The sequence below is a fragment of the Marmota marmota genome, unplaced genomic scaffold (assembly GCF_001458135.2).
Source record: "Marmota marmota marmota unplaced genomic scaffold, marMar, whole genome shotgun sequence".
NCBI lineage: Eukaryota > Metazoa > Chordata > Mammalia > Rodentia > Sciuridae > Marmota > Marmota marmota.
In genome coordinates this window covers 26,128,246-26,150,167 of record NW_026000082.1, presented here as the reverse complement: position 1 = coordinate 26,150,167, position 21,922 = coordinate 26,128,246, and the positions used below count along the sequence as shown (strand labels likewise).

General features: G+C 42.0%; 1 protein-coding gene across 3 annotated transcripts in view; it reads right to left on the bottom strand.

The window, feature by feature from the left end:
* LOC107141505 (type II inositol 1,4,5-trisphosphate 5-phosphatase) overlaps window positions 1-20,136 on the bottom strand; it is a 36,673-nt gene extending 16,537 nt beyond the window's left edge. The window contains exons 1-6 of one of the 3 annotated variants that reach the window (XM_048815728.1): window positions 19,533-20,136; window positions 6,467-6,563; window positions 3,606-3,773; window positions 2,202-2,303; window positions 921-1,035; window positions 475-591 (exon numbers count right to left, since the gene is read on the bottom strand). In XM_048815728.1, coding sequence (XP_048671685.1) covers window positions 475-591; window positions 921-1,035; window positions 2,202-2,303; window positions 3,606-3,742 — 471 coding nt within the window. In that variant the 5' untranslated portion in view covers window positions 3,743-3,773; window positions 6,467-6,563; window positions 19,533-20,136. The remainder of the gene's footprint in view (window positions 1-474; window positions 592-920; window positions 1,036-2,201; window positions 2,304-3,605; window positions 3,774-6,466; window positions 6,564-19,532) is intronic. The other 2 variants (XM_048815727.1, XM_048815726.1) reach the window with 2 other exon arrangements.
* Window positions 20,137-21,922: the final 1,786 nt, after the last annotated feature.

Below are 21,922 nucleotides of genomic sequence, written 5' to 3'. Positions count from 1 at the left end.
TCCTTCCTTCCTTCTTCCCTTCCTTCCTTCCTTCCTTCCTGGTTGTGGATGGACCTTTAATTTATTTATTTATATGTGGTGCTGAGAACTGAACCCAGGGTCTCACACATGCTAAGGCAAATACTCTTCCACTGAACTACAACTCCAGGCCCCTTTAAAAAATATATATATATATTTTAGTTGTAGATGGACAATTCAATACCTTTATTTTATTTATCTATTTTTATGTGGTGCTAAGGATCAAACAGTGCCTCACACATGCGAGGCAAGTGCTCTACCACTGAGCTACACCTCTAGCCCCCTACCACATGATTTCTAAAGTCTGCTCAATCCAGCCTTGCTTGAGGGTAAACTCAGCTTGTAACACTGACACTCTCAAACTAGGACACATGTGGTCGCTGCATCTCGAGATGCTGAGTTAAAACTTTAGGGGCCAAGGCCCTTATATGTCAGACACAACAACCCCAAACTTACCATCCTTCCCATGATTCCCGTCCCAACAGTCTCAGCTTCCACTTCTGAGATATACGCTGCATGTTCTTGTTTGACATACAACAGCAGCATAATCCCAACCAGTCGGATAAGCTTCACCTGAAGAACATCCCAGTCATGACATAAGATAGAAGGTGCAAACAGGTATAAATATCCCAAAGGAAAAGGGGTCTCAAAGATGGCTGAGAATATATCTCCTTCTTCATGTCAGAACACAAGGCATGCTACATGATAACAGAAGAGCTTACAAGCACCAAAGCCCTGTGTCTTTCCCACCCAGAGATACCCCTTTGGAGGCCCTGGAACTGAAAACAGCAGCATAATTATGACTGGCTTACAATAAAGATGATGAAAAGGGTGAAAAATTATCTTAGACTTTCCCTATGCGCAGTAACATAAAAGTAAAAGGTCCCTGACTCCTTTCTTACCTTTGCATATTTGGCGTCTGGATGAAGACCCTCTGACACAGCTTTAAACCATTCTTCTTCCTTTGGGGTATCATGAAAGAAAAAGGCTTCCTTACTCAAGTCGAGTTCCTGGAATCTATTGGAGAAGCAACAAGTTAATAGAGAAATGCAATATGCAAATAATACATTCTTGAATTGATTTACGTGCATAAGTACTAGCTGTCTAAGCTGAACTGCAGGACCTTCAGGAGGGAAGAAAGATAAACACTTGGAGCCAAAGAACTAAACACCATGGAATTTACCAGGTACTTTTGCAAACATCAGCCCATTTCCTCTTCATGACCCAGACTACGAAGTAGTTTAGCAGCATGCCCATTTTATATCTGCAATCACTAGTTCACATAAGCCCAAGTGGCAAACTGGGATTCAAATCTAGGTCTATGTGAACTCCAAATTCTACTTTTTTCCAATATACAAAACAGCTTCCTTTGCTGCCACTCCCCACTAACAGTACCCAGTACAATGATGAGAGAAGAGAAAGGGGAAAAAAAAATAAATGACTATTTGAGTGCATAAGTGCAAACCTGTAATCCCAAATACATAGGAGGCTGAGGCAGGAGAATCTCAAGGGCAAGGCCAGTCTGGGTAACTAAGTGAGACTCTGTCTCAAAAAAGAAAAAGAAAGGGCCAAGAATGTAGCTCAGTGGTGGAGGACTCCTGGATTTAATCCCCAGTACTTAAAAAAGAAAAAAAAAGCAGCACACAGTGGCGCACACCTGTCATCCCAGCAGCTTGGGAGGCTAAGACAGGAGAATTGCAAGTTCCTCAACAACTGCAATGCACTAAGCAACTCAGTGAGACCCTGTCTCTAAGTAAATACAAAATAGGGCTGGGGATGTGGCTCAGTGGTCCAGTACCCCTGAGTTCAATCCCCAATATCCAAAAAAAAAAAAAAATACTAATCTATGGGACTTAGTTTCCTTCCCTGGCAAAAGGTATTTTTGTTTTGTGACCAAAAGGGTGTTGAATGCCTAAGTAATGAAATTCAGTTCAGGACGCACTGATTTTAACAGAAATCTACACTAAAAATCAAATATGAGCATTTCAATGCCATGCACAGCACTTTGCTGGACCTTTGTGTACCAGGAGAAGAACATCAAGCAGAGAAGCAGCGATTAAACGTGCACTCAGTTTTCAATTCCTTCACTGTCCTGAAAACTCAGCTACATGTCCAAGTCCCCATGACCACAGCTGTACATACATTCTGAGGAAAGAAGAGACTTCTAGGAGAGAAGCACTCACCCTACACAGTACACATCTGGGGCCTGGATACCATGGCTCAGCCAAGGGCGGAGGCATTCTTTAGGGGACTGTCCATTCACATTGTAAGTTCCCACAAAAAACCTGTCATCAAAGAGAATTGATCAGTGACCTGGAAGCACTGAGGAGAGACTGGGGAAAGCATTTATGCTGATTTTACCTAGTTTCGGTCTCTACACAGTGGCATTTTAAGACATAGAAATGTCATATTTAACCAGGACCAGTGACTATGGCATCAAGGGTGACTAGCAGACTCCATGATGTCTGTTGCTTTTGTGATAAAGAATTCACACAACACAGACGCACCCTGAACATTCTTATTTCCCTTCAACAGCCACTACGGAGCCATCATCCACAAAACGATTGCTTACCCTGTGTATGCTACTCAAGTGAGAAATGCCTTGGAAGTTACTTTTGGCAAGGAAACAACACCAGTGCTCAGAAGGTTATTACTTTACCATAACTAACTATTTATATCTCTAGAAAAAATGTTATTTTGACTTGTAATCCCATTAAAGATCCAGCAGAATCCTGCAACCTTTATTCATTTAACTTTTTAAAAAATAATTTCTTATTTTTATTTTTTAAATTTATTTTTATCAGGTATACGTGACAGCAGAATGTATTTTGATTCATTGTCCCCAACTGCAGCACAACTTTATGTTTCTATGGTTGTACACGATGTAGCACATCACACCATATGTACAGTCACACTTTTACATTTTTTTAGTTGTAGGGGCTGGGGTTGTGGCTCAGTGGCAGAGTGCTTGCTAGCCTGTGTGAGACACTGGGTTCAATTCTCAGCATCACATATAAACAAATAAATAAATAAAGGCCCATCAATAACTAATAAAATTTTTTAAATACATATTTTTTTAGTTGTAGATGAACACACAGTAACTTTATTTCTATGTGGTGCTGAGGATGGAACCCAGTACCTCACATATGTGATGCAAGCGTTTTACCATGGAGCCACAGTCCCAGCGCTTTTATTCATTTAACTTTTGGTAATCCTATAAAAAAAGATTACCAAACACTAACTGACTATATTTTAAATGATTTCTTCAGAGGCTCAGAATGACTAAAGGAATAGAAGACCTGAGACTGATACACAAACTCAGGATATATCTCTTTCTTCTGTATCTATTTCTGCAAGTATTTTGGTAGCTATCTGCCAGCTGTGCCACTCCCACAGTGCCTGCCTGGAAGAGATACAGGAAAAATGCCTGTAATGAAGAGTGAATGCAGTTACTCATATTGAAAAGGAAAGGAGAAATTCTACAGAATTATTTGCTTCAAAATCCAGGATATGGTGGAAAGTGCTTAAATTCCAGAGAACTGAATGATCATTTTGCTTTGAAAACTATTTATGACCCTATTAGTTACCTGAAGTTTTGGACATAGGTATAATCCTCTTCTTTCTGTATCAGATGTGATTTCACAATTGTATCTCGCAGTCCAAACTTCTGCATGGATAACATATGAGCCTTGTTTGATACTGTGATATTGGAGGAGCGAACCATGTCCGTGATCTCAGACTTGGATTTATTCTGTCTGGAAAAAAATAAAAACTTTTTTTCATATTTTTTTTAAAAGAGAGAGTGAGAGAGGGAGAGAATTTTAATATTTATTTTTTAGTTATTGGCGGACACAACATATCTTTGTTTTGTATGTGGTGCTGAGGATCGAACCCGGGCCACACGCATGCCAGGCGAGCGCGCTACCGCTTGAGCCACATCCCCAGCGCCTTTTTTTTTTTTTTTTCCATATTTTGATGAGTTCTCCATGGCAAAATAAATGAGTATGAAGCTAGAAATCCCCACACATTAGCATCCGAATCACAGAAGACTAAAGAAGCCAAATTTGCCAAAGAAACACTACTTCTATGGGGAATTAAGTGAACTTATGTGTTGTTGATTGCATAGTGGACTGGTCTAGAGTCTCTTCTGATAATACAGTCATAGAATCTTAGGCTAGAAGGTGATCTTAAAGATATATCTAATAATTCATTCATTCATTTTCTTTTTTTTTTCTTTCTTCTTTTTTTCCCCTCCCTTTTTGGTACTGAAGATTTAATTCAGGGGTACTTTAACACTGAGCTACACCCCAGTCCTTTTTATTTTGAGACAGGTTCTTGCTAAATTGCTGAGGCTGGCCTCAAACTTGCAATCCTCCTGCCTCAGCCTCCTAAGTGGCTGGGATTACAGGAGTACCTGGCTTCATTCACTTTCTCTTCCTTTCTTTCTTTTTTATTTTTGCATGTGGTACTGGGAATTGAACCCAGTGACACGCCACTACTTAGCTATATCCCCAGCCCTTTCAATTAGTATTTTTTAAAAATTTGGTACCAGGGATTAGACCCAGAGGCACTTTACCTCTAAACCACATCCCCAGCCAGCCCTTTATTCTATTTTATTTAGATACAGAGTCTCACCAAGTTGCTTAGGGCCTCACTAAGTTTCTGAGGCTGGCTTTGAACTCACAAACTTCCTATCTCAGCCCCCTGAGCGGCTGGGATTACAGGTGTGCATCACCACACACAGCTATGTATTTTTTTAAACTTTGAAACAGAGTCTTACTAAATTGCTGAGACTACTTGTACTTGAGAACCTCTTACCTCAACCTGCCAGGGCACTGGAGTTACAGATGTGCACTACCAGGTCTGACAATTCATTCATTTTCAAGTGAGAAAAAAAAAACAAAAAACCAGCATCACCCATGATTTGGCCCATTGGATGGTGGCAGAGTGCTTAGATTCAGATCTGATGTGTCACAAGATGATAAAACCCTTGATTTGATAATTTTACTCTGCATCTCTAGTCCACAGGAATAATCCAAAATAAAAAGACAATTAAAATATATTTCATTATTATTTATGTAGTACTTATACTACAAATTATGTGCAACGTAAGCAAAATTTGACATATCGACCTCACAGAACCCTATATAACAGCTCAAGAAATTTTTGTTGAAGGTTACTTGGTGAACTAAGATATGTAAGACACTTAAAACAATCTTGAGGGGTGGGGGTACTGAGAATTGAATCCAAGGGCACTTTATCACTAAGCTACATCCCCAGCCCTTTTTTAAAATTTTTTTTCAGTTATAGATGAACACAATACCTTTATTTTATTTGTTTTTATTTTTATGTGGTGCCAGGGACCAAACCCAGTGCCTCACACATGCTAGACAAGTGCTCTACCACTAGCCACAACCCTGGCCCCCACAGCCCTTTTAGAGACAGGGGCCTCAAACTTAGGATCCTCCTGCCTCAGCCTCTCAAAATTGCTGGGATTACAAGTATGCTCCACCACACCTGGCTACACAACCCTGGCCCCCACAGCCCTTTTAGAGACAGGATTTCACTAAATTGCCGAAGCTGGCCTCAAACTTAGGATCCTCCTGCCTCAGCCTCTCAAAATTGCTGGGATTATAAGTATGCCCCACCACAGCTGGCTACAACAATTTTGCATGTATACTATTACTATCATTATAGACTAACTAAGACTATGTAAATGTACCTGTGTACACCAAGATGACTTGAATGAGGTGAGAATGATAGCTCTAGCTACAATTAAATTTGCAAGATTGCTCATTGTTTTTTTTTTTTTTTGGTGGTGCTAGGGATTGAATCCAGAGCCTTGTGCATGCGAGACAAGCACTCTACTAACTGAGCTATCTCCCCAGCCCCTGCTCACTGCTTCTTAAATGCTTAATTAAAATACTGACATAAGTAAGAAAGGCCAGTTTAATCTTGACCAGATGATTCTGGCTATGATCAATAGCGGGCACTGGAGTATAGACTAATGCACAAGGGGCAGGGGGATTAAAAAAGGAAAAAAGAAAGAAGTATCTTCAGCATCAGGAAACTCCTAAAAGAATGAGAGGGAAAAGATCAAATATTTCTAATTTTCTACATTCCCAATCGAGGGTTAGAATGCCACGTTTCAAATCCTAGATCAGCCACTTGCTAGTTCTGGGACCTTGGGTGACTCATGTAAATTCTTTATTACCTGAGTTGCCTTAGCTGCCAAACAGAGAAAAGTAGTTAGCCTTTAGGTCAAAGACAGTCCATGTAAGAGGATGATGCTGGCGTACATAGTAAGGGCTCCATGGATATCAGTATTAAGGACATGTCTTACGCCAGCTGCCTGGGCCAATTTACATCACATGCAGTAGTGGTCTTGGTTCTCTACTGAGGGGAACCTCAGTCCTAAGAGATACAAATAAAGGAAGAGCTTCATTACCTCGGGAGCAAGCTTTCTGGTTTATCCTGACCCCCGGAGCTTTGGTCCACAAGTAGACCTTTCTCATTCAGCCTTGAATTGTTGAAGTTTGAACCACCTAAAGAGAAGGAGAAGGAATTAAAACCCACTAAACATATACTTTAACATACCAGACCACAATTTTCCCAAATGTCAGCCTAAGAATCACAGGTAGTCTGCGGAGAGCTCGGAAGCACGGGAAAGGCCCATGCCAGTGTCTGGGTGAAGTCCCACTGGGCGGATAGAGAAAAAGGACTTCACCTGGAAGTCTTTACTGCTGACTAACCATGCTAGCTACTCTTCACTCCCATTTCTTGGGGACAGGGTGTATTATACTAAGAATAAAACTCTAAAATCTGAAAACCCAAGTTGTATCTTATGCTTTATTATTTATTGATCTTTTGACTTTGAATAAGCCACCCTCTCTTTTTTATTTATTGGGGGAAAGGTACTGGGGATTGAACTCAGTGGCACTTTACCAACGAAATTCATCCCCAGACCTTTTTATTTTTGACTTTGAGACAGGTCTTCCTAAATTGCTGAGGGTCTCGCTAAATTGTTGCATCTGGCCTGAACTTTGCGTTCCTCCTGCCTCAGCCTCCTCATTTGCTGGAAGTACAGGCATGTGCCAGCACACCCAGCCCCACCCTCTTAATCTCAGTAATTTGACTTGTCCTGCCTTTGTTCCGGGTTTAGCAATCAAATGAGCTGACATGTAAGGGTAAGCACTTTAATAGCCACCGACATATCATAAAATAGAAGATAGTGATCTTATTACCATCTTCTGCAAGTGAGATTGTGGCTCCAAGGAAGAGAAAGGCAAAGGTCAAGAGATCTAAAATTGGAAAGGGTTTAAGTGCTATGGGAATGAGAAGTGCCTTAAAAACCAAAGAGCCCAAGGACTCTCAACAAAGAAATATTTGGAGAGATTTGTAAAACCAAGATAAACCTAAAAAGGAAATTAATCTGCCAAGAACTTTTCCTCCTTAGAAGCCAAAATTCTAGTCAACAGGGAACAAGACAAAGCCACAGAGAGGCAACATCAATTCACAAATTATGGGAGGGAAGACGCGTGAAACACTGCAGAAGAATTCTGCTCTGGGGGGCTGGGGATGTGGCTCAAGCGGTAGCGTGCTCGCCTGGCATGCGTGCGGCCCAGGTTCGATCCTCAGCACCACATACAAACAAAGATGTTGTGTCCGCCGAAAACTAAAATAAATAAATAAATATTAAAAAAAAAAAGAATTCTGCTCTGAAGACTGTTACTAAACATGGATTTCTCACTGACTTTATCATTGTTTATAATAGTGTATGCTTATGTGTACATCTGTATATCTTGCTATATTTTAGTAATGAATTGGGAAAGTCAAACTTTCATCTGCTTTATTAATAAAAGCACAAAAGACCTGAAAAAAAAAAAAACCAACAAAGTTTTCAAAAGTAAAAATAAAAATAGTTTTTATTTTATTAACATGAAAATAGTTACATTTCAGCACCTCCAATCAATCCCAAACGCTGTGAATGTTTATGCCCCTCCCTTCCATATATGGAAATCATAAGCCCCAAAATGATGGTATTAGGAGGTGAAACCTGCAGGAGGTGTTTAGGTCATGAGGTGAGCCCTCTGAAATGGGATTAGTGCCCACATGTAGGGATGAGGAAACAAGAGTTCCTACTCTTGCCACATGAGGACACAGAGGAGGCAGTCACAGGTAAATCAGGAAGTGGGCCCTAGCCAGACACTGAATTCTACTGGAGCCTTGATCCTGTACTTCCCTATCTCCAGAACTGTGGGAAACAATCTGTCATTATTTTTTTTCTGGCAGAGGGCGGGGACCAGAGATTGAACTCAGGGGCATTGGGCCACTGAGCCACATCCCCAGCCTTATTTTGTATTTTATTTAGAGACAGGGTCTCACTGAGTTGCTTAGCACCTCACTTTTGCTGAGGCTGGCTTTGAACTTGCGATCCTCCTACCTCAGCCTCCTGAACTGCTGGGGTTACTGGTATGTGCCACTGTGCCTGGTGGCAAACAAATCTGTCATTAACAGCCATCCATATTATGTATTTTATTATGAAAAACAGTGGTCTGAAAGGACTAGGACATAAAGGCCTTTCAATTTGGCTTTGGAAATGCCCCTCGAATCCTTATAGCCTATCCCCAATGTCACTGCAGCAATCGGTTACCAGTATTTCAACTGAATGACTACAAGAGCTTCAACTAGCCTCCCTGCCTCTTTTCTTTTTTGCGGGGATACCAGGGATTGAACTCAGGGGCACTCAGATACTGAGCCAAATCCCAGCCCTCTTTTGTATTTTATTTAAAGACAGGGTCTCACTGAGTTGCTATGCCTCACTTTTGCTGAGACTGGCTTTGAACTCGTGATCCTCCTGTCTCAGCCTCCTGAGCTGCTGGGATTACAGGTGTGTGCCACTGAGCCCAGCAGATTTTTTTTTCTTCTTTAAGTAAATCTGCTCACCTCAGATTTCCACTGAATAATCCCAATCCCTTCATATGGTGGCCAAGGTTCTTTCTCGTTTGGATGCTGCCACCTCTCATCAGTCCTCTGGCCACTACCTGCTTGATACCAGGCTGTAAGCACATCAAAGTCACTGCAGCTATGCAAAGATCCCATCAGAAACCACTTTCCTGCCAGGCATGGTGGTGCATGCCTGCAATCCGAGCAGCTCAGGAGGCTGAGGCAGGAGGATCAGTAGTTCAAAGCCAGCTTTAGCAACTACAAAGCATTAAGCAACTCAGTGAGACCCTGTCTNGCAACAGAAAACACTAGGTGTGAATCCCTTAGGTGCCATACAAATACATATTATCCCAGCTTAAACTTGTGGTATTCTTTTGGGATATTCAAAGTGATCTTCCCATTACCTTCAGTGCACAATGAAAACAAGAAACGGAGAATTAGAACAGGTTGTTTTAAGTCCTGTTGTCCCCAGGGTTACTTAAAAATTACTTCTGGAAACCAAATGCCCAGCTGGATTCTACTCTTGCTTTTTCAGTAAGCTATGCAGCTTAAAGAACTAAGTTTTTAAAAAATATATATAATATATATATATTTTTTAGTTGTTGACTTTTATTTTATTTATTTATATATGGTGCTGAGAATCAAACCCAGGGCCTAAAACATGCTAGGGAAATGCTCTACCACTGAGCCATAACCGCAGCCCAAGAACTGAGCTTTCAAGTTAGTGAACAGCATGCCAGGTTAAGAATGTCTGAAATTTTAAAAAAATTACAATGCCAGTTGCTGTCAAGGATAGAGGCCAATACTCATTTCACTGAATATAAACATAGAAAATGGTACAGCTACTCTGGAAGACAATTTGTCACTTTCCTCCAAAGCTAAATAGTATTACCATTTGACCAAACAATCACACTCACAGGTACCTATTAATTTGTAAATTTATGCCTACATAAAGAACTGCACCCAAATGTTTATAGCTTTACTTACAATTGCCCAAACTAAAAGCAACCAAGATATCTTTCAATGAGTGAACTGATAAACGGGAATACATTCATATAAATATTTTCAGAAATAAAAAAGAATGTGTTATCAAACCTCAAAAGACAATAATGGGGCTGTGGATATAGCCCAGTTGGTAGAGTGCTTGCCTCACATGCACAAGGCCCTGGGGTCAATCCCCAGAACCACAAAATAAAAAATAAAAACCCATAGGACATTATAGCACAAAGAATGAACCTTAATATATGCAATTTTTTTCAAGAGACAGGGTCTCTCTCTGTTGTACAGACTGGCCCTGAACTCTTAGGCTCAAGGGATCCTCCTGCCTCAGCCTCCCAAGCAAGTGGGACCAAGCAGTTTCCATGGCACCAGGCTCTAATGAATACAAATTTCAAAAAATCATTTAGGACTTAGCATGTGCAAAGCCCTGAGTTTGATCCCCAGCACTGCAAAAACCAAACAATACAAAAAATCATTTAGGAAATCAGGGTATCCTGGAGTGAATATAGAAAATGACAAAAAAGGGCTGGGGATGTGGCTCAAGCGGTAGGGCGCTCGCCTGGCAAGCATGCGGCCCGGGTTCGATCCTCAGCACCACATACAAACAAAGATGTTGTGTCCGCCGAAAACTAAAAAATAAATATTAAAAATTCTCTCTCTCTCTCTCTCTCTCCCTCCCTCCCTCTCTCACTCTATCTTTAAAGAAAAAAAAAGTGTTTAAAAAAAAGAAAATGACAAAAAAAAAAAAAAAAATCAAACTCTATCCCAAATGTATGAAACAAACACACTGAGAGGGGTAGGGGAAATTTCTAAGTAATTTCAGCAATGAGTGGAGTCTATCAGACTAACAGCAAATGGAACTGTATGTAAGCACTGTGCTCTCGTTGACAGCACTGTCCCATGAGGGTATGGATTAACAATTCTGAACCCACTACACATGTACACTGGTTTAAACAATAGCATGAATTGATGGTGAGTGGTGGGAGACAGGTTTCCCACTGTTGGAGTGGGAGGTTGCAGATAAAGCAAAGGGAAGAAGCTAGAATAATCCATGTAGCAAGGAATTAAAGTTGAAGACATCTTATGCATTCATATTCAGCCTAATATAGAGTTACATGTAGAAATATTTATGGATGTATATATATATACATAATAAGAATATATACACATATTTCCTTGCTCTGTCAGTTGAGAGGACCTAGAACCAAGAACACAGCAACGAGCACACTCTAATGCTCAGATCTTGGTTTCTTTCTTTGTTGGGTTTTTGCTTTTGTACTGAGGATTGAACCTAGGGACACCTAATCACTAAGCCACAACCCCAACCCTCTTTAAGATAGGATCTTGCTAAATTGCTGAGGTTGGCCTCAAACTTAACAATCCTCCTGCCTAAGCCTCCTGAGTCACTGGGATTACAGGCGGGTGCCCTGTGCCTGACTTCAGACCTTGATTTCTCATATTGTTCTCCAATAAAAGGAACCAGAGCTCCTGGGAAGGATGACTATTTTAGGACTGGAACAGAAAATGTACAAAATGAGCCCTAAACATCTTGTAGTGCCAGAAATCAAGAAAGTGCTGGGGGTTAAAATAAAAATAAAAACCAACCCAGCCACAATAATGAGGATAGTTAAAGGGACACAGCAGCCAACTGAGAGAGTGAAAGAACTCCCAACGGCCAAAGTGGGAACAACTGAGCAATAAAATAAAGTAGCGCTGGATTATAACTCAATGTATAAAATAAGTGTCCATTGGTCCATGTTGATACAAAACTGAATAAAAAAATACATGGGAGAGAAGAGACAAATCTTCCATGAAGAATTCCAAATAACTTATAGAGACAGCTCCATCTCCAAGGAGGCAGAGCATGACTTCCCACTCTTCAAGCACGGGCTGCATACAGTGACTTCCTTCCAAAGAGTACAGTATGGACATGGGAAAAATGAAAGCTTTATGGTGGAGAAACCTAACAAAAACTTCCTGGGCCACGTGGCCAAGTTTCATATCAAACAGCATAGGTCATGTTAGTGTGCACCTTTGATGTAGCACGATAAGAACGAAACCTCACCTCTGAGGTGCTCCCATAGTCTAATGAGAAAAACATCAGATGAATCCAAATGGGGGGTCTTGACCAGTACCCTCAGAACTGTCAAGGTTGTGAAAAACAAGGGACATCTCAGCCAAGAGCCCAAGGAGACAGGACAACTAAATCTAATGTGGTGACCTAGATGGGACCCTGGAGCGGAAAAGTACATTAGGTAAAATCCAAGGGAATGGGAACAGATTCTGGATTTCACATCCCAGCCTCTTCTCAACCCCTGCGATTGGCCCTGTCTCCACTGCAACTGCTTGTGTCAAGATGCCCATAACCTTCATGTTGCCAAATCCCAATGTCAGTTCTCAGTCTTCAGCCCAGTCTACTTCCACCTCTTTGCAGTACTTGATGGATGATCACTTCCTCCTTCCATGAACACTTTCTTTAGTCCAGGAAGGCTCATTTCTTTCTCCACACCCTGCCCCCATGCCCCCAGGGAGACCCCAGGCAAGGCTTCAGACTCAGACTTCCTCTCTAACTTTTCCTCATCTAAAGATCTCACAGCCTCAAGGTTTTAAAAACCACCAATATGCCAATCACTCCATCACAGACCTTCCAGGTTCTTATGCCCCACCTCCCTGCTCTGCTTTCTTCACCTCAGTTAAATGTCAAGTCATTCAACAGACTAAAAATCCAGGATCCACCCATGACTTTTTCCTTCTCACATCTACAACTAATTCATTAGCAACTCTGGCAAGTTCTACTTTTAAAAATATACCCAGAAGTTGCCAGGCGCGGTGATGCACACCTGTAATCCCAGCGGCTCTGGAGCTGAGACAGGAGGATTGTGAGTTCAAACCCAGACTCAGCAACTACAAGGCACTAAGCAACTCAGTGAGACCCTGACTCTAAATAAAATACAAAATATTTTAGGGAATGTGACTCAGTGGTCGAGTGCCTTGAGTTCAATCCCCAGTACTCGCTTCAAAAAAAAAAAAAAATACACACACACACACAAAATTCTCACTGAGACTACAACAGCAGCTTCCTAACTGTCTTGTGTGCTACTATGTACACCCCAAGAGTCAGTTTCCCAAACAGCAGATGGAATAAACTTTGAAAAAAAAATCACATCACTATATCAGAAGGAACTTCAAGTAGCTTCCCATCACCTTGAGAATAAAATCCAACCCCCTCATCAGAGTTTTATAAGACTAGGCCTCTAATGCCTCTCCAACCTCACTCACTGAGACCCTGCCACACTTCATTTTTGGCTGTTCCTGGGGCACACCAAGCTCATTACCGACTCAGGACCTTTGCTATTACTGGTCCCTCTGTCTGAAATGTGCTTCCTCTGGACCCCATCCATCACTCCCTTTCATTACAAAGGTCTAACACTTACTCTGACACTACCTGAGTCCCTGCCACCTCACACCACTCCTTGCCCTTAATTCAGAGGCTCCTAAATTTTCTCAGTCCACAGCACCCTCCTTCTCAATCATTTTTTCAAGACACCTTGAAGCCACTAGAAATATCTAACAGTTTTAAGTAGTTAGTGCCAAATAAATTAATATGTATGTAAGTCCTCACAACTTAGTAGCAGTTTTGTTTTTTGTTTGTTGGTTGGTACTGAGGACTGAATCTGGGGTGTTTTATCCTTGAGCTACATCTCATTCCTTTTTATTTTTGAGACAGAGCCTTCCTAAATTGCTGAGGGTCTCACTAAATTGTTGAAGTTGACCTTGAACTTTTGATTCTCCTGCCTCAACCTCCTCAGTTGCTGGTGGGATTACAGGTGTGCACCACCACACCCAGCTTCCATTCCATCTTAAGCAAAATTACTGGGCTGGGAATACAGCTCAGAGCACTTGTCCAGAATCTCTGAGGTCCTGGGTTCCATCCCTAGCACCACCAAAACAAAACACTAACAAAAATTAATCACAATTACTCACCAATGTATGCCTGTTATACTACACAACTTCTCAAACCTTGGAATCAGGTGGACATCACATATAAAATATTTCACATGGTTTAAGCACAGTATAGCACAGTATAGCACAGTATTAGATATTGAACATATCTAATCCAAAATGTCCAAAATCCAAAACTTTTTGAGTACCACCATGATGCCACAGTGGAAAATTCTACACCACCAAACTTAGTTTCATGCAACTCAGTGAGACCCTGTCTCTAAATAAAATACAAAATATTTTAGGGAATGTGACTCAGTGGTCACATTATTAAGGATATTGCACAAAATTACCTCCTGGCTATGTGTATGATATATATGAAACACAGTGAATTTCATGTTTTATCCTTGAGCTATATCTCCACAATCTGGAAAACAAATCCATTAACTGAAACATTTTCAGTCTCAAGCATTTTGGACAGGGATGTGCATTAAATCACAGCAGCCACCAAAACCCAAGTTTCTAAAAATATGATCTCAAAAAGGAATACAGCACTCTCCACTGATGAAACTGTGAGCCAGTGGTTCCTGTTTACCCTGAAAAGTTTTAAATCTCCCACAATGTCCCTGTGAGTGTCACTGCAGAGCCTCAGCTCTGTGTGCTTTAACGCACAGTTTGGGAATGACAGCCCAGCTTTTAAAATGTTTTTCCTCTTAGAATTAGTACCATTTGAAGGGCTGGGGGTGGAGCTCAGTGGTAGAGCACTGCCTAGCATGAGGCCCTGGGTTCAATCCCCAGCACTACAAAAATAAAATAACCACTACCCTTTGATATTACATCACATTTATAATAAAATTTTATTTATTTATTATTGGATGCCATCCTCACTAAAAGTTACACCCTATGAGGCAAGACTGCCTTCATGCTATTTCCCCGAGATGCATCCAGGGACTGGGGCGCAACAGACATTCAATGTATTACAGACATGAAAGAATCAATTACAGTCAAAGTCCCACTTGACCATTACCTTCCTGTGTGACTTGAGAAGTCACTTTCTCTCTTTGGGTCTTAGTTTCTTCATCTATAAAACAGGGACTTCAACATTAACAGTTCCTGGGGCTTTATAACATGCAAAGGCACCTGCACTTTTCACAGGAATGTCAGTGCTTTCTAATTACATCCTCAGGATTTTCTTTCTTTGGATACTTCCTAACTGCCAGGCTGAAATGACATCTCCTGGGGACAAATGGTCTGCCCCTGTGGATTCGGCTTATGTCCATGGGTAGGAAGCACGCTGGTGGGGAAACCGCCCTGCAGACCTACATCTTGCCAATGCTCTCACATGGGATCTCTCCCTGGACTCAGTCCAGCAAGGCTGGACATCTTCATTCATGACTCCACAGATGGAAACTTTAAGGCAGGATTTGGGGAATTTCCAGCCACAGGACAGTCTTCTCAGAACTTCTTTTCCCCAGAATATGGCACAGAAGCTGATTGTCAGCAGCTCCTTAGCAAATTTACCATTAGAAAATACCATGATTCCCTCTCTGGCCACAACTTCCTGTCCTGTCTCCTCTCTTGCTCCCCGACTCCCACTCTGCCCTTTTTTCCCACCTCAGACCCCCAATCCATTGTCAGCCAATTTAATAGGTCACTTCTGGGATCTTTTCTTTCTTTTCACACTCAGTTATCAAGTCTATGAATTTCCTCTGATAAACACCTTTAAACCTGACACTTGTCCCTGTCCCCACCGACATGCCTTAGTTCAGGCCTTCAATATTTCTGCAAAGCCCAAAATGATTTCTTTACCTCCATCTTCACCTCTCCAAATCAGCCTGCCACCACGTGGAAAACACAATCTCAGCAGCTCATTATTGTGTGTAAAATCCCTCAACAATAATAAGACTTTTGGATTAAAATTAATCTCTGAGTTACACACAAGGTCCTTTATAATCAGCTGCAGAGTACCTCTTAGCCCATCCCACCCCCTCTCCAGCCTGTCCTCCCCACTCCTCAATCCAGTCACACCAATTTACCTTTCCAGATGATGCCTCCTCATACTATCCCTGATCCTGGGTATATTTTTTTCCTACTATTATCAAGTATTTATTTTACACTTTGCAAAGTTGATCCTGAGTGTATCCTAACCTCCATCACATGGTGGACTACAAACTCATTCTTCAACTTCAAGACTCAGCTCAGGAGCCATCTTCAGAAAGCTGTCTCTAGCCCTCTTCTCACATCCTCACAAAGTGTCCAGGCATTCTTCATAATGGAATCATAACTGGGCTTATCTGGTTTTGTCTTACCTCTCAGTGGCTTCTGCCTTGCCATAATACAGGGCCCCTACTAGGCAGTCAGGAAATGCATACTTAACAAATGGACTCAATTCTTCTTATGTTCAGGTCATTTCTCAGTGGTGATTTCTGGGTGCCTCCCCCATGACCACCTTTCATGCCTACAACTAATGGCATTTCCCAGTAGGAAACTACCTAGTAAGTCAACCGTAGTAACAACTCCAGCTTGAAAGAACACAGTAAAAGAAAGGTGGGAGCATCTCATGAAGATGGAAGGGAGATCAGCAGAGTAGAGGAAAGGGACAAGCGGGGGGAACTAAGGAAGGAAGGGGATTTACTGGGGATCAGTTTGACCAAAATAGACTGCTATGTTGTGTGCATATACAAACGGGTAACAATAAATCCCACCATTGTGTACAACTATAATGCACTGATTAAAAAATATGGGGGGGGAACCCTCCAGCTTCATCTCAATGTGAAAAAAGTACAGAATGTTGGAATTGTCTTGCAACTTCTGCACTTTGCACCACACATCTTAGGGACTCAAAACTCCTCTTGCATGCCTTCCTAAATAGACAGTGTTGGCTCCTGAGGCTTCCTCCTCAGCCTGAGCAGCAGTGTATCCTGAGAGAGCCCTACAATCCCTTATCTGAAACCCTCTGAGCCAAATGCATTTTGAAATGAATTTGGGGGTTTTAGAAAGATAATACACTACCTGTACCATATACTACAATAACCCCAGCAGAGTATGTGGCATAGTATAACTCATGAATAATGACACTTAGTGGGATAAATAAAGCCTATAAATAGTCTCATATCAGTAAAAGCAATTCTTACTGCCAAACTGAGCCCAAATTAAGCTTGGTCCAAACTTACCAGAAAATTATTTTCAGCCTTCAGAGCTTTCAGGATCTCAGAACTGCCAATAAGGCACTGAGGGTGGCAGCTGTGAGTATGCCCTGATGTATCCAAATCCATCAGAAAGGGGTGTTGCATAAGTCAATGTACATACATATCATATTTATAACCACACATATGTGTTATAGAGACACATATTGCTACAGCTGGGATGTGGCTTGCCCCCAAAGGTTCACTAGAAGCTTAATCCTCAGTGTGGCAATGTTGAATGGTGGTGGATCCTTTCAGAGGTGGGGTCTATGGGAAGGTAATTTGGTAAATGGGAGTGGTATTTTGAACTATTAGGGGTTCTTCAAAAGTGAATTGTTATAATTCAAGCACAGTGAGTGGTGCATACCTATAAACCCAACAACTCAGGAGGCTGAAGCAGGAGGTCAGCCTCAGCAACTCGGCAAGACCCTGTCTCAAAAATAAAAAGGGCTGGGGATGTAGCTCAGTGGTAAAGTACCCCTGGGTTCAATCCCCATTCCAAAAAAAAAAAAAAATCAGGGCGGGGAGGCTTTTAGAAAGAACAAGCCTGGCTCAAATCCTTTGGCTTCCTGTTTCATGGTGTGCTCTCTCTCAGGCACTGCCACCACTGTGATGCCATTCACCACAAGGCACTCACCAGAGGCCGAACAGATGGGGCAGCTTGTTCTTGGGCTTTTACTCTCTAAAACTGGGAGCTAAGTAAACCTTTCTTGACTCCATGCAGCATCAGATACTTTGTTACAGTAAAAGAAGATATGAGACATAAACACTACAAAGTCTGGATGGGTATCCACCAAAGCCTTAATGGTGGTCATTTCTCAGTGCTAGGATTTGGAATCAGACTTAGGTTCTATTTTGGTCCTGACTTTTACTAGCTGTGGGACTTGGGGCAAATTGTCTAACTTCTCCAAGTCTCTGTTTCCTTGTCAGAACAAAGATGTCTCCTATAGTTGCTGTCTTCTTTTCCCAGGGTTAGCTTTAACTTGAGGCTATCCCTCACTCCATGGCAAAAGGAGCTCTAGAAGCCGAATCAGACCTGTGCAAGTTCCAGACCCACAAAAAAAAAAAGGCAAGACCTCAAATTCAATGTCTTAAGGCCAGCCCTATCAGTGATGTGGGACTCTATGATTTTTTTTTTTTTTTTTTTTGTACTGGGGATAGAACTCAGGCACTCAACCACTGAGCCACGTTCCCAGCCCTATTTTGTATTTTATTTAGAGAAAGGATCTCACTGAGTTGCTAAGCACCATGCCATTGCTGAGGCTTTGAACTCACTATCCTCCTGTCTCAACCTCCTGAACCACTGGGATTACAGGCATGGCCACCATACCCGGCCTTGACTCTAGGCTTTTTGATGCAAAGAAATAAACCAAACTCGGGGCTGGGGATGTGGCTCAAGCGATAGCGTGCTCGCCTGGCATGCATGCGGCCCAGGTTCGATCCCCAGCACCACATACAAACAAAGATGTTGTGTCCGCCGAAAACTAAAAAATAAATATTAAAATTTTAAAAATAAATAAATAAACCAAACTCAAACAAATATTAAAATATCCCACTTCTTTTTCTTTTTTGAGGTACTGGGGATTGAATCTCTACCACTAAGTCATGACTCCAGTCTTTTTTATTTTTTATTTTAAGATAGGGTTTTGTAGCCAGGCATGGCACATGCCTGTAATCCCAGTGGCTTAGGAGGCTGAGGCAGGAGGATTGCAAGTTCAAAGTCAGCCTCAGCAAAAGCAAGGAGCTAAGCAACTCAGGGAGACCCTGGCTCTAAATAAAAATCAAAAAAGAGGGATAGGGATGTGGCTCAGTGGTCCAGTGCTCCTGGTACTCCCTCCAAAAGAGAGGGTCTTGCTAAATTGTCAAGTTTTACAGTTCCCAAGAGCACATCCCCAAGGACCTACTTCCCCACTAGGTTCCACCTCCTGCAGTTTCTGTCACCTCCCACTAGTCCACTCGAATCATGACTCTCTCAGTGGATTAACCCACTGGTAAGTTCAGAGCCCTCATGATTCAATCACCTCCCCAAAGCCCACCTCTGAACATTGCCACACCAGGGACCAAGCCCTCAACACAGGAGCCATTGGGGGCGTTTCATGCCAGACCATAACAACTGTTACTGGGCTTTTCTACAAGGTCTTCTGCACACGGGTGGATCCTGGGTAAAAATGTAGTCAGATGTCTAGGCCTGTTCTGGGAGCCCTCCCTTCTGTCATCAGGACTGTCCTTCTCCTGTGGTAGGCTTGTAATCCTGCCATCCACTCACCCCTCTTCTTTTTTTTTTTTAACAAGAACTTTATTTATTTTTTTTTTTTTAATGTTTATTTTTTAGTTTTCGGCGGACACAACATCTTTGTTTGTACGTGGTGCTGAGGATCGAACCCGGGCCGCACGCATGACAGGCGAGCGCGCTACCGCTTGAGCCACATCCCCAGCCCTCACCCCTCTACTTAGGCAGCCAGAAAGAGTCAGCCAAGGGTCTCTTCTTTCTCACAGCTGTTGTCCTCCAGGCCAACACCTCCTTGTTTGTTGCCTCAAGAGCCTCCTGAGTAGGAGAGATCCTCCCACTCCTTACACAATGCCTCTCTGGACTCGGCCACATCTACTCTGATTTAATCTCTCTCTGCTCTAAAATGTCCCAGGTTACATCACTGCTTAGAGGTTAAGGTCCAAACTGGTTCAACTAGCATATGAGGCAAAGAGCCTCATATTGGCTTGACTCCACCACCCAGACAGCCCGATCTAAAAAGACAGGTTCCCCACGCACACACAACCTCTCTCGCCTCCCTAGGTACGCCTTCTTTCTGGCCAACTCCCCTTTAAAGCACGGCCTCAGTTCCTTCATGAAGCCCCACTAACCTGCACCTGTCCTCTGGAGGCCTTGCTTTATTCTGAGGGCTTTCTTGTCCGTGTATCTTGTTCAACATTTTAAGAGGCATTAGAGTGTTCTAGAAAAGCCTTAGGCTTTGGAATAAAACACAGCAGGCTATCTTAATGGTACCATTCATTACCTTATGTGAAACCTCAAGCAAATGACTTGTTTCCTCTTTTATAAAATGGAGAGGACACTGCCACACTTCAGACAAGCCGAAAGTATAAAATACAATCTCTATGGGTCAGGAGCCTAGCACCATGCCTGGTAACAGCAGATAATCAGGAACTATTTGTTCTTTTCTTTCTTCATCACTCCTAATCCTCTGCTGCTTTAATAACTGACATTTATCAAGCACCTTTCAGAGCTAGGTTCTATGCCTCATGCTCCATGCACTGTTCATGATTATTGTTCTCATTTTACAAATAAGGGTACTGAGGCCTACAGCAGACATGCCCAAGGACACAAAATCAGTAAATAGCACAGCTGACATTAAAACTCAGATCTGTTTTGATTCCAAGGCCCTACAACCTCCTCTTTTACAACTATGAGCACAAACATCATCAATAAAATTGAAAACTCTGAGGGATAAGTACTAAGCTAGAAAGAAAACAAAGCAGAAGCTCCACAGTGGTCTCTGCAGGATGTGTGGATGTGCGGGTATCAATGCAGGGTGGAGATCATATTCTGCCCTTCCTAAGCATCTACTGGTCAGGTCCAGGAGGAGGTGCCCCTCCTATCCTCTCAGGCACCAGCCTTTGCATTCCATTTCCAGCAACTAGAAGAACCTGCAAAACCATATGAGCAAAACACCACAAATGATGTGTTCTAAAATACCAGCAAGGTTAAGTGGGTTAATCCAGTGCTTGCCAGTGACACTACGCCATCTCCAAGCCACAGCGGGGCATCCCATGGATTCTTTCAATTTAAGAGGGCAACACACATCAGCAAGAGATCCACTCAATCCACAGGGAGGTAACAGATACATATCCAACTACTCGGAATCTAAGTTGGGCTGTGTTGATGACAAGAAAAAATACTTATCATGAACAATATTAATGGCAAACACTTAAGTCTCACTATATATAGAACACTGCTTTCATCACTGTGGTGTCTTTTCTCTTCACAATTACTCTATGAGGTAGGTGCCACATTTCAGACCAAGAAAAAAACACAGAGAGGTTAAACTACTTGCCCAAATACACAGAGTAAATAGGGAAAGGCACAGCCAGCATTCAAACCCAGGGCATCAGAGAGGAGAGTCTGTGCTCTCAAATAAAAAACTTACGACTCCTCAGAGAATACAAGGGCTCAGAAAGCAGAGGAAATAACTTCAGCAAAAGCATCAAGCAAAATGTTCATACAGAAGTAACAACAAGTAAGATAAATAAGAGTGAAAAGTTATGCTGAGAGGCACTTGGAGTCATCTAGGGGTTACAGGGGTTAGGACTCGAGTATTACATTCAAACAAATGACCTGAGTTCTGTTTTCAGCTCTGTCACCAACCAGGTTGAATGATCACTGGCATGTTACCTACCCTCTCAGAGCCTCAATCTCCCCAAATGAAAAACGAAGATTCTCTTGTGGAACTTTATGGCACACTATAAGGCCAACACATAGTAAGTACTTAACAAACTGCAACTGCTAATGAAACTACTAGTGATAATAACAATAAATTCAGGGACAAACTGCAAGACTGAATGCTATGTGGAGTTTGAATTTTACTCATATAGCAAAGGGAAGCTAAGTGTTTACATAGTACTTAGTACACAAGGCAGGGAGCTCTTGAGTGCAGTTCATAACACAGGGCACCTGGCCTTAAAAAGAATGGAAAGAATCCATTTTTGTCACTTCAGTCTAGCCACTAATCTAAATAGTTCTGTCATCCTTTTTTCTTTTTTTTTTTTTTTGGTACTGGATTTGAACTCATTTGATTACTGAGCCACATCCCCAGCCCTAT